Source organism: Rhipicephalus microplus, chromosome X, assembly GCF_043290135.1.
Source record: "Rhipicephalus microplus isolate Deutch F79 chromosome X, USDA_Rmic, whole genome shotgun sequence".
Classification (NCBI taxonomy): Eukaryota; Metazoa; Arthropoda; class Arachnida; order Ixodida; family Ixodidae; genus Rhipicephalus; species Rhipicephalus microplus.
In genome coordinates, this window is record NC_134710.1 from 319442346 (window position 1) to 319458363 (window position 16018).

The 16018-nt window shown below is 40.9% G+C and overlaps 1 protein-coding gene across 2 annotated transcripts in view; it reads left to right on the forward strand.

Annotated features, from left to right (window-relative positions):
- The window catches only part of Nak (Numb-associated kinase), a 127869-nt gene that overhangs the window by 97267 nt on the left and 14584 nt on the right, over window positions 1-16018 (forward strand). For both annotated transcript variants that reach the window (XM_037413688.2, XM_037413689.2), the window contains 5 exons: window positions 461-854; window positions 5574-5738; window positions 5990-6186; window positions 7953-8042; window positions 9241-9318. In XM_037413688.2, coding sequence (XP_037269585.1) covers window positions 461-854; window positions 5574-5738; window positions 5990-6186; window positions 7953-8042; window positions 9241-9318 — 924 coding nt within the window. The remainder of the gene's footprint in view (window positions 1-460; window positions 855-5573; window positions 5739-5989; window positions 6187-7952; window positions 8043-9240; window positions 9319-16018) is intronic.

The following is a 16018-nucleotide window of genomic DNA, read 5'->3' on the forward strand; positions in this document are numbered from 1 at the left end:
TTCTAAGCTACAATTGCCGCTGAAGTACTGGTGAAAAGCTGCCTGTGTGGTTCCTTTTTTTTTTTTTGTACTCTGTGTGAGAACCAAAAACATATGCGCAGCTGGTAGAACAAACTTCTGGAATTGTGTTTAAAAAAATGATGAAAAGCTTTGTTGGGGGTAATTTTATGTACACCTAATTTATCTTTAGTGTTAATTAACATACACGCAAGTGCACTACCCATTGCAGAGGCAGTATTCGTGCCACCAATTTCTCACTCGTGTATTTGGTCTCCTATTCTTACTCCCCCCCCAAGTCATGTTTATGGCAGAGCAAGTTTCGCTGCTATTTCGTGTGGAGCACTAGAGTGCTGTGTTTTTTACCTGCTCTGCCTCGAAAATATTTCCACTCTTGCATTTGTTCACCCTGCAACCCATTTTCACTTTTCTTTCTCCTGTACCAAACACCACAAAATTGCAGATTATGAAGGTGTACGAAGTCCGTGTGCTGCAACAACACCATTTGGTGCCAATGCCAAGCCTGGTCTCCTGCCACCACCACCTCAGGCGTCTGCATCGGCACCGCCTTCTGCAATCACTACTCCAAGTCAACCCAGCCAGCCTGGCTCTAAGCTTGGATCCAGCTCACTCGAGGCATTCTTCACACCTTACAGCTCTGGTGAACAGAACGTTGCGGGTGCTGCATCACAGGGTAGCAATAGTGCAGCAGTATCATGCACTGTCGGAGACCAGGCGTCATTCTCAGCAGCGTCCAATGGGCCTGTCGTTGGCGGAAGCAGTGGCGGTTCATTCGTGCCTTCTGGTTCAAATCTTGCTACTCCAGCTGCACCCTTAACAGCACAGCAGCAGCAAGGGTCAGTTCTGTTATCAAAGCATGAAATTTATCTTGTTGGCTCATTGTATAGTAAGGAATCATATTGGCAGTGTAAAAATTGAAGAAAATACACCTCAGGAAAAATGAAACAGATGGGACAAGCTTAGGACATGTAAATATGGCGAAGGCTGTCAAGCGGCATAAAATTTGCTGCTTTTTCCTCGCCATCCCCAGTTTTTGTGTACAAACTGAAAGAAACTCCCGATCGATTGTTTTGTTTCCCACCCCATCTATTATGTCGGTCATTTGTTATGTTGTTTTGCAAATGGGAACACAATCTGTGGCAACCAGTCAGCCTGTTCTGCACCTTGTACAACTGATATCTTGGTCATTTTGCATTTTTATCATGCTTTTGCTTTGGCATAATTTGAGTTGAGATGAGTCAGTATATTGCTTAAGGGGAGACGTGGGTCTTGAAAAAAATATTTGTCTGAATTGAATTAAACTTGACACACTTGTTCAGTTTCTTCTGCACATTGCAAATCTGTAAATAGATTTTTGATAGCTGCATCAGAAATGAAGATATTAAATTTTTATAATACACAAGTAGCATATATCTTTCGGGGCTTTTTGGCAATTTCACTATGTCAAACACAAAAACAAAGTACCTATCTAGATTGCCAGAGAGCTGGTCTAGCCAATGATGCTAATTACAATATTTGCAACAAACTTCAAATGTGAAATAAACTGATAGAAACATGAGTGAAAAATTTGTCACGTGTTGCTTACAATTGTCATGAATTACATTTTGATGAGCAACATGTAGAAAAAAAAATGAATAGCATCATCGGCCAGATCTATTCAATACGAACACATTGCTATCAAACTTGTGATTGTGAGTCAATAAAAACGTTTCAAAATGCCCCGTAAGGCTACGTATTACGTCTAAAAACATGAAACTGAGAAAAATGCATTTGAAGTTTTAGTTTTCCATAAGTTAGTGTGGTATTGCAACATAATTTGGCATCTTTGCCCTTCAGAAACAAGATAATGCCATATATGTTACAACAATGTCACAGGAACAATGAAAAATTAGCTGTATTAACATGCATAGTCCTTGTAAAAGCTTCTACCAAACATTTAACCATTGTGTTTCAGCTTGTATGTGTACACTGTGCATAAAAATTACATGCCTATGTGGTCTGTGCTGTTGCTATTTGCACCTAGGTCAGAGTAACAAAAATAAAAAAGGGGAAAAAATAACATTATTTGAATTCCCGCAATGGTAAAGGCTTGAATCTACACTTTACAGCTGACCAGGGCTGTAGACAGTGTCCATTGTTCGCTTGTACCTCTTCACGAGCTTGTTTTTCTCGGCATTCCTGGCTGCATGGTCTTTGTTGCATATATAAATGATGTTATTGATGAATCTCCAGTCATCCTCAGTGAAGCAAATCGCTCATCGCGCATATCGCATGCTGAGCATCACATCATGAGTTTCACACTAAAGTTTGCACTTATTTCTTTGCTCCTTAAAGTTTGCACTTATTTCTCTGCTCCTTAGACACCTTCATCGCAGTCGGTGTAATTATAAGTCCGAAAAGATAACTAAACATGTTTAAATGTACGATCAAGAATGCCGTTCCACTGTCACTGGAGCTCCCCTGTTCGGTGTCGACGCTGAGAAGTCGGGATTTTAGTTTTGTTTCTGACTTGACGCCAAGAGCTTTTCCACGTGGGCTGCATCTGGCTATTTTCTTCAGGCAAACGTTATCGATGCATTCCGTTTCGAGCTGCTCGATGTCTGCGGACATTCGAGCAGCTCAATGATCGCAGTAGTTCAAACGTGGTAGCGAAGTTGCATACCCGCAGAACGTCGCAGCAGCCGAAAGCTCGAGCTGAGCGAGTGTGAGATGGCAATGAGAGACCGGGCAAAAAAAAAAAAAACAAGCAACACAAACCAGCGAGCCAATAGAAGGCCAAGGCGCGGGGCGAGCATGCGCAAGCTACCTTTGTAAAAGGAGTGGTAGTATCACTTTCACTGCACTGGCGCCATTTTGAAAATAGAGAAAAGATGCACCATGAAAACAGCTTCAAAACAACACCAAGATGGCGGCACCCTGCCGCCACGTTCTGGTGTTTCGAGCCCGCGAACTTCGAACATATTCAGCTCATTTTCGTTCATCTCACCTCCACCTAGGCAGGTGAAATACTGTTTTTTAAATATTTCTCGATTGAATACATCTTTCAGATTTCACCGGAGATTAATAAATGTTTGAATTTCGCGATACTGCACGTTTTTCAAAAATCCACTTCTTTGCGATTTTTCGCCATTTCAAGACCTGCATCTCTGCTTAATATGAGGTCATATAATAGGAATTGTCTGTAACAATGAGTTTCAAATTCGAAGTAAATTTAATAACTGGTTAAGTACTTTTGTTGAACATATTGTTGTACTTAGTTGTATTCACACAATAGATGCACCTAAGTTCACTTGCACTGAAACAATTTAATAAGGAAGTATGCCATTATTTTTTCTTAAATTCCATTCTGCCTTATTTTGACCCTAGTAGCAAACATGCTTTTTGTAGCCAAGTATGTTGAATACCTATATGCATATCCAGTCACATATTACAGGAAAACCTTTTGCAAGTGTGTTGATTGCATTTTGTATGTGCAGACCACTGACTGAGTAGTGAGTACCGTATTTACTTGCGCAATGAATGCACTCGCATAATAAACACACCCCGAACTTCAGTAGTCAAAATTAGGAATTTTTTTTATCCTCCCGTGTTATAAACACACTGCCTATTCATCCGCTGCAGTTTTGCAAACTGACACCTGGCGCCTCCTTGCACGTTGGATCTTTTAGTTTTTTTTTTTAATGTCGGCCCCTCTCGCCCTCTCTCTTCCGTCTCCCGCTGCCGTGTGCTGCTTTGTTATTTCTGTGTGCGGTACGTCCCTTCTTTTTTAATTCAATATAAAGCTAGTACGAGAATATAATATGCCAGAATATTTATTGCACATTGCGTAGAACATATATGTCAGGCTCCCAACATCAAAGAAATAAAAAGAGAAATAATTTGAAATGTACAAAATACATTTATAATTCAGAAAAGTTTGAATGATCTAGCTCAAAAAAGCATATGGGCGATCAATTCTTTTTGGTCTACCAAGTAAAAACTGCATTTTTTTATCAGGTAGCATGGTAAGATTTTTTCCCCTGACGAATTTTGTAAACACAGTAATGCAATGGATATAATTAAGAGGAGGAATACATTTGCTATTGAGCCATACGTATTTTGAGCAAATTATGCTAAATAGCAGCACAGCAAAATATTCAGATACCAAAAGGTAGCACTGAATACAGCACCAAAACATCCTGAAGTGTGATTTCTTTACCCACAAAAATATTCTAAGATTTCACAAAAAGCTCTAAGATGTCACAATTTTTTTTTCTTAGGTTAGTGTGCCACTGAGCAGAACAGGCCTTACAAAGGGGCCTTACAAGCATCATTTGTGTGGTAGTCAAGTTTCTTGTCCTTGTAGTACTTTTTGCATATTTGCTGCTTTGTCAATCTATAGGACTTGCTTTGAATGTGCTTTTATGAAAGAGGGGATGGGGTGTGGTCGGGGAAGCTTGACGATGCTCTAATAGATATGCAGGCAAACGAAATTTACCTTTTCTACGGGCATGACTCTTTGCCAAAAGCCACCATCCTTGGTATAAGACTTCTTCTGCAAGATTTGCAAGTGCGCGTACTCATTTTTGTTAACACAAATCCTGTTTATTACTACCATGGCGAAAAAGATGCCCACAATGCCGATTTTCCTTGCGACACATATTGCTTCACTGCGCGACAGTAATCTGAGGTCGTGGTCTGGTCTCATTCTTGGGCTGAACGTCACTCTCTGCTGGCTGAAGGTGATGCCACTATATCTTCACCATATACTGCTGAAACAGAAGATATGATAGTGTTAACATCCTCACGACACTTCAATCTGCGTAAAAAAGTATATGCCAGAAATGAAACATACTGATTGACAGGTGATTACGATATGGGCTCAATATTTGGTTTTTTATCATCTTAACTATATTTCCATAGTTTTACGTCATCCACGGAGTCACTTCTGCTATACACGGCAGAAAAATCACTTGCAGACACAACAAAATTGTCCGAGGGACAACATTTATAATCTGAAAGGGTCTTGCTGTTAGGTCATCTGCTATCTTCTTGAGCGTACCAAGCGAACCGCTATCTTTGAGTCATTATTAAAAATTGCCAACTTGGGGGAAAAATGATTTATTCAAGAAATGAAGCTTTAGTGCTTGCAGAGTGTGCTAGATGGTGCTAATAGTAGCTGATAAAAGCACCCACATCTTTAAATGCTTGCTCGATGCCTTTTTGTCACCCGTGACCCACATTTTATAGGCACGGTAATGATGTAGTTGAACCCTTAGAACTAGGTGGGTGAGAATTCAGTAAATACCGCCAAATCAAGCATCGGTGTGCTTTTTTTTATTTCTGCCTCGTTTAATTTGATCAGTTCCATCACTTCTGTAGAGCTAAGAATGATGGAAGTCAACTGTGTCAACCCGTTTATAATTGTGAGGAACACTTTCATCGCTTAACAGGCATAAGGCATAACTCTGTAGCATTATTCCTGTGCATAAAGGTGAGATGATTGATGAGAAATAACTAGCAGGAATAGCTCGTCTCTCACCAGTGCGATCGCATGGTGCTTGCTGTGTATGCAGGATTCAGGCTCATGGTGTCAGTGTGGACATGATCAGCAGTACACAGCCTGTGTCAGGAGCCTCATCAGAGCGGCTGGCACCTGCCTTGACACCACCGTCATCTCCTACACCAAGCCAAAAAAGCCATCATCGGCGTAATGTCAGTGACACGTCAGCCTTCGTCAAGTGAGTTATCCTCTTCTCTGTGATTGTGATTGCCAGCCTGTAGCTTCAGTGTTTACTTGGAAATGTGAAATTATTACTCTTTATAGTATGTGTAATTTTTTTTTTTTTTTTTCTGTGTCTGTGTTTGCATGTCCATCTTCTTTTGGGATGAATACCTACCAAGCATAGCTTTATCTTAAGTGTTCTTTGTTTGGGTGCCACTATATTACTTGGCCTTCTATGGCACTAATTTTTTTCCATTGGGAATTCAGGCCATTTGTGCAGGAAACATCTCAGTTTCTGGCACCTTTTGAAGTCTCACTGGGCCGTGCTTCATCCCCGCATGAGGGCAATCCCCACTGGAACCCGTTTGCTGAGTCTGCATCTGCCTCTGCAGTGGATCCTACGGATCCTGAAGACCATCTGTTTGGCCAGGAATTTGATAAGATACGACGAGGCTCGCAGAGCAGTGAGTCTTTCCTTCTTTGCTACTCTAGGCGCATCTTGTGAAATAAGAAAGTAGCAAACCTGGAGCTATTGCAGTTTACATTCTGAGATCAGAGCTCTCTAGGAGAAAAAAAAACTTACCCTCAATTTGAAAGCCATATCATTATACTGCCCTTACTATACTGTGACTAGAAAAGCAGTAAAAAATGTGCTGCAATGAAGTCCTAAAATGACATATTTGAAATGAAATACTCCTATTGCATACCCCAAATATACTGAAATAGAAAAAGTGGTTCTAGCTAGACCATCAAGAGCAGGCTCTGAGAGAACAAACATTGTCTATGCTAGTACACAAACAGAGTGAGAAATCTGTTTAACAACACATTTATTTGAGGTGGTTGGTGCATCTTGTGCCAATATTTTTGAAACAGCATGACAAATTAGCAGAGAGAATGTCGGAAGGGCAGATGAAAAGCTGGCTCTCTGTCCTCTCCAATACCTTTTCCTTTAATTTTTTATGCTGTTTTACGGATAAAGCTAGAGCTTTTTCGTGGAGGAAAAAAAGATATATATTGAAACCAATCTTTGTTTGCCACATTGATTACAATTCAGTTGCTCCAGATTGTCACTAGAACTTCAGATTACCCAGGTACCATTCATGCCAGACATAAGCCCGCCAATGAATGAGCCAATCAAGTACTGGCCCATGCAGTGCACTAGTGGATACCTTATCTACATGGGGCCATAGCTGCTACACTTCAGCAAGACTGTGCGGGTTCTTTGCTCATTTTCAGATTGTTGTGCAAGTGCACACTCGCATATCAGATAAAAGCTGGACAAGTTGTTAGCTCACGCCAGCTTTTCTGTCAGCTTCAGCATGGATGTGTGAGAGAGCTGTATGTAGTTTTGTATTCCCAGTTGTGCTGCACTGCTTGCCTCTTATTCACCCTTTAATAATGCTTGTTTATTGAATTATTTTTTACTCCAGGACTACTGTAGGAAGCATTAAGGTTATTTTTACTGTTATAACATGAGAAGTTCAATGTAACGAAATTCGCAGTAGATTTGTTTTCTGCTGCAAGTGTGACAATCGGTTAACACGTTACACTTAGACAAAGGTAGCACAAGGCTTAGTATTTTAGTGAGATTGCAGCTTATCAGGAAGCTCGCACAACAGAGCCTAAGCAGCCCATAATTCGTGGTTATCTTCTTTAAGTTGAAACCAAGTTCCTTCTCATTTTGAATTCGCTTGTCAAAGTAAAATTGTTCGGAACCCACTACAGTGCAGAAATACTAGCATCAACTTCTTTTCATATCTAGAACCACTTATGTGCTCTGATGACAGGCTTCAAATGACATTAAGATCAGCCATCTTCATTTGCTGCAAAGGAGACTGTCCTTGCTCAGTACTATTGATACTGTTGCGCATAAATGTTAATGTGTCTGGTGCTAAGGCATGCGAACATGTCATCGAAAATATTGGGGATGTAATTTTACAAGGACTCAGTGTGGTTGGTGCAATGCAGAAGGCTTAATCTCACTGTAAATTTGTGTAGCACAAATATGTACTTGTTGCAGCACTGGTGAGACACTTCTTATGCCTTATACCTTATGCAACTACAGCCCATTACAGGCTGCAGTTGCTGTTTATTTCTCCTGTGCAGTATTTTGAAGCCTTGCTGTGCAAACAAGCAGTAAATTGAAGGTTCCCTCAGTCTGTTGCACTCTAATGGATCAGCAAAAAAGCGTGCTGAACTAGTGAAATGGACACACTTTTCCTTTACTTAGGCATATCCAATGTGAAGAGTCGTGAGAGTCTAGTCATGAGCAGTGGCGACTTAGTGGATCCATTTGGGGCGGCACCATTCAACCGTTCAGGTGAGCAGTAATTATATTTATTAATTTTTAGCACATCACTTATACTGCACCTCTTTTCAAGTATGTAGGGCAAAGTTTGGTTTTCATAACACTGTTTTTATTAGCTGCTCTATATGCTTTGCAAGTGTGTGGAATTTGGGTTCTTTTTTCTTTGCCTCTTCTGTTCTGTTATAAGAGGGGTTAAGGGACACATAAAAGGAAAATTATTTCTCTTGTTTGACTACCTTTCCACTACACTAAGAACAGCACTTTTACCATGAAAAGATGCTTGGTAAGCCAGTTAGCTTATCAATTAGCTTTATTGGTAAAAGTGGATCTGAAGTGCATGTCCTTATAAGTGCCAGTGTTAACACACTAGCAGTGTTACTTGTGAAGAACTGGTTCAACATGATTTATAAAATTGTGCTACCTAGAGAGACTGGATACATGCATACTATGGAGATTGGCTTGTACAAAGCGCATCCTCTAAGCAAATGGCATCCTATGCTGGATACAATCATAATGCTTCACCAGACCAAACAGGTGTACGTATAGTAAAGGGACAAGTAATGAAATTATACTGGCAAAAAAATGTTACAGCAAGGGGTAAATACTGACCAGGTGAGTGACCATCAATCAGCTTGTTTGTCGCAGGGTTAAATAAAGGTGTCTCATTTTAGACACATTACATCTTCCGCAGAAATAAGGGGCCTGTTATGGAAACAGAAGTGCTGTGACTTAACAAGGGGCATGTTTGGCATCACATGGGCATGTGTATCTTGTAGAAGAACTTTTTGTCCAGTATTAGTAATAGAAAAGATGCTGGCAGCAGTGCTGAGTACAGTGCATCAGTTCAGCCACCTAGGGGAGCACAGGGCTCCTGTGCTAGTATGTAACCATACTGTTGGCATATTGTTTGTTACAGGGTTGGTCAATAGCAACACTTACATGACAGGCAAGGTCTTGCACTGCTGAGGTTGAGGGCTTGGGTTCCATTACCAGCTGTGGTGGCCATATTTTGAGAGGGGCAAAATGCAAAAATTTTTGTATACTAGTTACATTTAGGTTCGCAATAACGAATCCTGCGTGTTCAGAGTGAAGCTAGAGTTGTCAACTATGGCGTGCCTCATAATCACATTTTTGCATGTAAAACCCCTCTGTTTTAATTGCGTGCATCTTTCCTGAGGAACTAGACAACTGAGCTAGTGAGTCTCTGCAGGGAAACCAGGCCGAGCGAGGAACTCCTCCGGAAAGACAGCATTGAATCCTCTGTCTACTACTTCATCCCAGGCTGGAGGTAATCCCTGGTGCTAATTTCGCCCTCCAACAACACCACCACCAACACCACCTTTGTTATTGTGGTTACTGCTGCAACTGCCACTACCACTTCCCAGCTTGTGTGCAATTGCTTTCATCGTTGGCACATAAAGAGTTGTTAGATATCTTAAGCTAGCATGGTTTTTAAAAAACGAAGGCTAAACAAACAGTTCTAGACATTTAATCTATAATCTTACTGTAGCACAGTTTGATAGGTTTCTTTACCTTATTTGTACGTTAACATTAATTCAAAGATATAAAGTTAGTATTGTTTATGCTTTATCTCTTTTTTATATTCATTATCGAATAAGGCAGTTGTCATTTTAAAGCTACCATTCACTTGGTTGTTCTTCTACATTGTGCAGTTGCAGGATTATCAAAACAAGGTGTATAGGATATTGTTGTGAATATGCTCTATTAATTGTGCATTCCCTCAAATGGTATACAGCATGTACAGTGAACCTAGTTTATGGAGATTATGGGCTCAGGTCCTTCGTAACTGTATCTGGCATTGCCATTTCAGTGCCTTTGCTACCCTCACACCTTGAGTGAGTCAGAATTACGTTGTTATACAGTTGAACTTTGAGGTTCAACTATATAACTTTCCTCCATGATATTGCCCAAATTCTATGACATTAAAATTCAACCTTTTTTTACAATGTGCAATAGCTAGCCAGTTCTTCATAACAAGGTAGGGCCACAGAAGATGTCTGAATAGTTGGGCTGCTTGAAGAAGAAAAACTTGAAAGCCAGCTATAATTTCCACATTCTGATGGGTCTTGGCAACAAAGTCCTCTACACAGCAGACATATGGCGCATGGAAAGCCACAACTCTAGGTGCATCATTCTACCACATCAACTTGCCAAATAACCTTGGGTATCTGCCTGATTGATATGACACTGAATGATGTGCTCGCTAAACCAAACTGCTGCTCTGCAGGTGGTCTGATGAATGCACTGTGAGTGCCAATCAGACCCTGCAAAAAAACTTCACCTTAGAATAGAATCGCATGGGAGCGAGGTGATAACCTAAAATACAGTCGACTCTCATTAATTCAAACTTGAAGGGTCCTCCGAATTTTGTTTGAATTATCAAGAATTATCAAGAAGGTGACACCACACATATGATTGGGCATTGATTTTATCAATGTAAAAATTTTTCAAAGTGTTTTTAAGCCCTAACTGCACGCAATGGACAGAAAGCAGAGGTGTAAAGTCCACAAGGTTATTGGCCATTTACTGCTGATCAGACCTTTTGAAGAAATCGTCAATTGCCAACTGAGGGGGGGGGGGGGGCTTCATTGCATGTGCTTTCATCACAAAGATGTCTTTACCAGTTGAGAAGCATCACGATTTACCATGTGCGTGCTTTGTTTCAAACATTTGAAGCAAAGCACACGCATGGTAAATCGTGATACTTCTCAACTGGTATAGACATCTTTGTGATGTCTATACCTCAGGTGCTTATTTTTCATATTTAGAATGTTAGGATTATATAAGCACAAACATTTTTATATAGTAATTGGAAAGCAGCTGATATTTTCTCGTATGGACCTGCAAAAAGTATGAATTAACCGAGTTATGAAGTTTCAATCAAGAGGCTTTTAAATACATTGAAAGAAAAGAGGGCCAACAAAAAAAAATAATTTTGTTTGCATTAACCGGAAGTATGAATTATCAGTTTTTTACTGTATAAAAATTAGTATCTTTAAAAGTTGTTATTAGTAGGCTTGTGCAAATATTGGAATGCATTGAAAATTTGAACTTGCTTCAATTCGAATTTCAATTATTGAAAATTTCGAAGTATTCGAGATTGACGAATAAATGAATAGCTGGAATATAATTCCTGTAAAGGTGGTTTCATTGCAGTGAAGGGGTGCTATGCCTTAAAAACACCTGTTTAAATTAATGTTAGCACGTAAAGATGGTTTCTTAGCAGTGAAAGAGTGCTAACCTGGGAAAACACCTTATTGGGAGGAAGTTGATTGTTGCGGAGCTCCACTTCAACATTAAAGGGGTACTAAAGAGGAACCGTGGCTTGGTTTAGATCGACAAACCTAGTGTCGTAGTTAGATTGGTGTTTTCGGAATTGTGAAATTGCATATGCAGAGGTGAGACAGCTGTGCATATTGCGCATTTTTTATACATTTCCGTTTTCTTGCGCCAAGCTGCTCCAAAAGCATAAAAATCACGAAAATTGCGCCGAACTACTCCTAAACAGCCTTGAAAGCTAGAATTTTGATGCCAACCTCAGCTTCAAGGCGAAAAAAAGGCCGAGTTGACGCTTTTTTTTTTTTTTGCTTTGCAATTTTCTGGTGATGAAGGTTTTGATGGTGCTGCCATAATCTCCTGTAAACTGTTGTAAATAGGGGTTGACTTTCAGGTTCTTTGTTGTCTGTAGCACGTTCCTTCGGTTGCTGCAGTTATTATGTCGATGCTGCTGCGTGCGGTGACCTACGTGTGTGCGTTTGCCGTAAGCAAGTAACTGTAAACATGGAGTACTTCATTTCTCTGCATGCGACGCGTCTCCTGGATGCTTTGGCACGTGCACATGGGTCCTCAAAATGGGTTCCATGAGCAACACAACGCGTACACCCCATTCTCGATTTACGTCCATTAGCTACTAGCTTATTTAGACAAGTAAGTTCTCATTGCATTTTGCGCTTAAAAAAGCCATCACACGCGAAATCCGCACATCGGTGTCTGCAGGTAGAGAGAAATACTTGGCTATTTGTGAAGCCGTGGTGACAGAATGCACGTCCAAACTAGTTCATGAACGGGCACCATGGTGCTTTATTTGTGACTCATGACGCGTCGGCGATCATGTGGCACAGTTTTAATGAATGATGATTTTCTACTGCTTCGTTTTGTAATCTAAACCATAACCTCCGAGATGGCGCGCGCGCGGCGTGTTTTCGTCGGCGGCAGTGTGACTTCGTTTTCTTTCTTCTTATGCAATAAAACCGACCCCTGTACATTCGGCGGTTCGTTTGCGTGGACACGAATTTCTTACCTTCGCAGTGCGAGCGCTTTACGCAAGCCGAGGTGCGGGCGGCAATCGCAATTTGATGTATTATCGGAAGTTCTACATCGGCGGTGATGACCTACGATATTACAGAAATTAGAACTAGCCAACGTGTGCTGTATGAATAACACCTGGTTGCTCCCGTTGAGAGGCGTTATCAGTACCATTCGCTTATCACTTAGTGCCATACGCATGCACGCCACGGCATGGTGCTGAGAGCATATTCGGAGCAGGGTATGTTCAAATTAATTGTCAGAAGTGCTTGCGCATTCGAATTACAGGGTGTTTTCGCCCATTTGAATACACATAGCTTTGATGAGACCACAGCATCAGTTCTAATTAACTGGAAGTTCGAATTAATGAGATTCGACTATAGCATTCAATCCGAAATTATTCGACGAAAATCACTATTTGCTTCAAATTTACTTCAAACCTAAAAATCACTGCTTGTACAAGCCTAGTTGTTGGGGTAGTTGGTGCATGCTTAAAGAAACGCAAAAAAAGTTGCATATCAATAAGCAATTGGTATGCTTACCGCTCTTGCACTTGCTACATCACGGATAATTTATTTCCAAAATATTTAACAAAATTTTATTTGGTGTCAAATTTTCAGTTGCTGTTATGTATTCAATAGGTTCAACAGTGCTTGCTATTTTTTGGGCTAGCTGGTGCATGTTTCATAATAAGGATTGACTTAATGCCAAAAATACTTCCACAGAAAAAACAGGCACTACAGTAAGTATATAAATGCCATTTCTACAAACCCATGTGTAACATGCATGCGTTATCACATTGCTTAACAATACAACCAAGCACTTTCCAGATGTCGCATTTAATATTCATATGATCTTGTTCATGTTTGGTGTGCAAAATTTCAACATCTTTTATTTATATATATATATATATTTTTTTTTTTTTTGAGGTTCATCAGCTACATTGTCTCTGCTCCTTTTCAGCAGCATGGCTCACATCTAAGTTAAGTTACATGCATGCATAAATGCACACTGACCTTAATTTTCCATTAAGTGGCCTGGACAAGGCTTTTTTCACTATGGGTGTGCGAATATTTGAACTTTCTAATATTTTTCTAATAGTTTTTGCTATTTGATTCGATTCACACTGGAATTATGCTATCAAAGTATTCAAAGTTCCCGAAGACAGTCAACAGCCAATCAACAGTAACCCTTCGATTTTTTTGTGCTTCACCTCATTACATCGTTGCATTGCGGCAAAACTGGCTTTCAGACTATGCTACGGTCACAAATGTGTTGACTTGAGAAAAAAATTGGAGGACCCCTTAAGCTTCGCCTTTAAGAGCTGAACGTGATAGCGAAATCCGGCCCCTAGTGCACCTTTCAACCGCTAAGTGCATACTTATTAATATTGTTATGCAATATGTTTTGTTACATACACACACACACACGCACACAGTAGATTGTACCAGCGCGCACGCTCGAATGGTGCGTACAGCTTTTTGATCTAAAGCAAGAGTCGCATGGCCTCCAAGATACATGCCGTGCGCTTGCCATCTTGGAGGCCATAAAGAGTCTAACAATGCCTCACAGATAGCAGCACATTATCTAGCATTTGCTGTTTGCTTGATCAATGCCTCTGGAAAGGCATGATATGTTTTCCACTAGGTGGACATAGTTGTCTATTTTTAAAGCTGTTTGAAAGTTCCTGTGTGTTTTTAGTGGCGATGGCTGCACTATCCCGGCCTTTTTCGACGTAGTTTGAGGCTTCCCAAATGCCCCTACAAGTCGCCGAATGGGCTCGTTTTCGTCGTGACACCTGCAGAACAAAATGCGTTGAAGGGGCCCTAAAACACTTTTTCAAGTAACCAGGAAAAGCTTATTGCCTCACAAATTCAACGACACAAAAATTTTATGAATCCATCCAGTGCGAGTGGAGTTGCAAAGCTTTGTCGCATGCTGCACTTGCATTCTCTCTTGTCTCATCCCGACGAAAGCGCTGGAAGCTAAGCAGGAAGAAGTGGCAGCGGCAAAGAAACTACATTACCCATGCCTCATGACCTTGAGCCCTTTTTATTCTTTTTTCTTCGAATGCTTGACTTCTTCAGTGTTATTGCGTGCGCATTAGTGGACTAGTAGCGGCCTCCCGCGGCGATCTCTGTAACGAGCTTTTTCGCTCACGGACGATTTTTCGCTCACAATCAACGGGGCCGACGCCGATGGCGGAATTTCTGCGACACCAGCTCTCTAACGCTATCGCGTTAAAACGTTGGTCCTAACATGTAGATGCACTGTGCCATTACAGTGGCCCCTTCGTATTTTTGAATGTGCTACACTGCATTCTATTCTGGTAGTGCGGCGAAGCTGCCTTTAGGGCGCTGATGCAGTCATAAACTTATTGAGTTACAAAAGCACTGGTTCGAACCCACGTAGGAAAAGTGCGGGCTTTAATTAATACCAATTCAGACTAGAAAACCACGAAAATTCAGACGAAGATTTTCAGCATCTAAAGTTTCAGATGTTTTTATACGTTGACATCTGCAGAGCAGATCAACTCCGAATTCGAAGGCTGCATGCCCTTGTCTGCCAGATCAGTAGGGCCTCCACAGAAGTTGAGGAGGGGAAAGGTAAAGGAAACGGCATCTCTTCCTTTCTTGTCTAAAGTATTGTCAGCAGCATATTGTTTGCCTTAAATTATATAAATATTTACGATTTGGTCTCTGCATTGCCTCATACTTGATAAAACAACTAGGGTATCTCATTAGAATGTGCTTATGGATCTTCTGTAGCATTTCTTCTGTATCTGCACTTTGAAGTATGTGAAAAATATTAAACTAATTTTGACAATATTCGAAATATATGCAGTTCGATTCGCACTCAAGTTTTAATATTTGAATTCACTTCACACTCAATATTTTGCTGTTCACACAACTCTAATTTACATATATATATCAACCACCCGAGAACTGTAAACTACAGCTCCGCCACGGTAGTCTAGTGGTAGTCTAGTGGCTAAGGTACTCGGCTGCTGACCCACAGGTCGCGGGTTTGAATCCCGGCTGCGGCGGCTGCATTTCCAATGGGGGCGGAAATGTTGAAGGCCCGTGTGCTCAGATTTGGGCGCACGTTAAAGAACACCAGGTGGCCGAAATTTCCGGAGCCCTCCACTACCGGCGTCTCTCATAATCATATGGTGGTTTTGGGATGTTAAACCCCACACATCAATCAATCAATCATCAAGAGCTGTATACTGCAGCTTCTGGATTTAAAAATAATGCTCAAATAGTACAATCGTGTGTTGGCCTTATTCCCCAACCTAGTGATTGGCTTTTTTAAAAACCGTGGATAGGGTGACCCTCTTGATTTGGCAATGCTTTTGCTGAAGACTGCTTCTAAGTCATGTCTGCTTCTTGTGTAGACAACTCAAATGAGGTGGTGGTGGTTGTGTGGGGTCGTTTTACACATAGCTGCTCATATCAGATTTGCCCTAACTTTCATGAGCCAGCCCAGTGGCCAGCATGAGTGTGTGCAGCTCAGCCATGGCTACCTTATTTACATAATTCAACTGTGCACTTTTCTTCACTTATTAGCAAAAATGAAGTGCACATTTGCAATGCGCATTCAACTTTGACGATTCCATGTGGAGTCCTCTACTTTGTGTGTGCATTGCTAGCTGGCTCTAA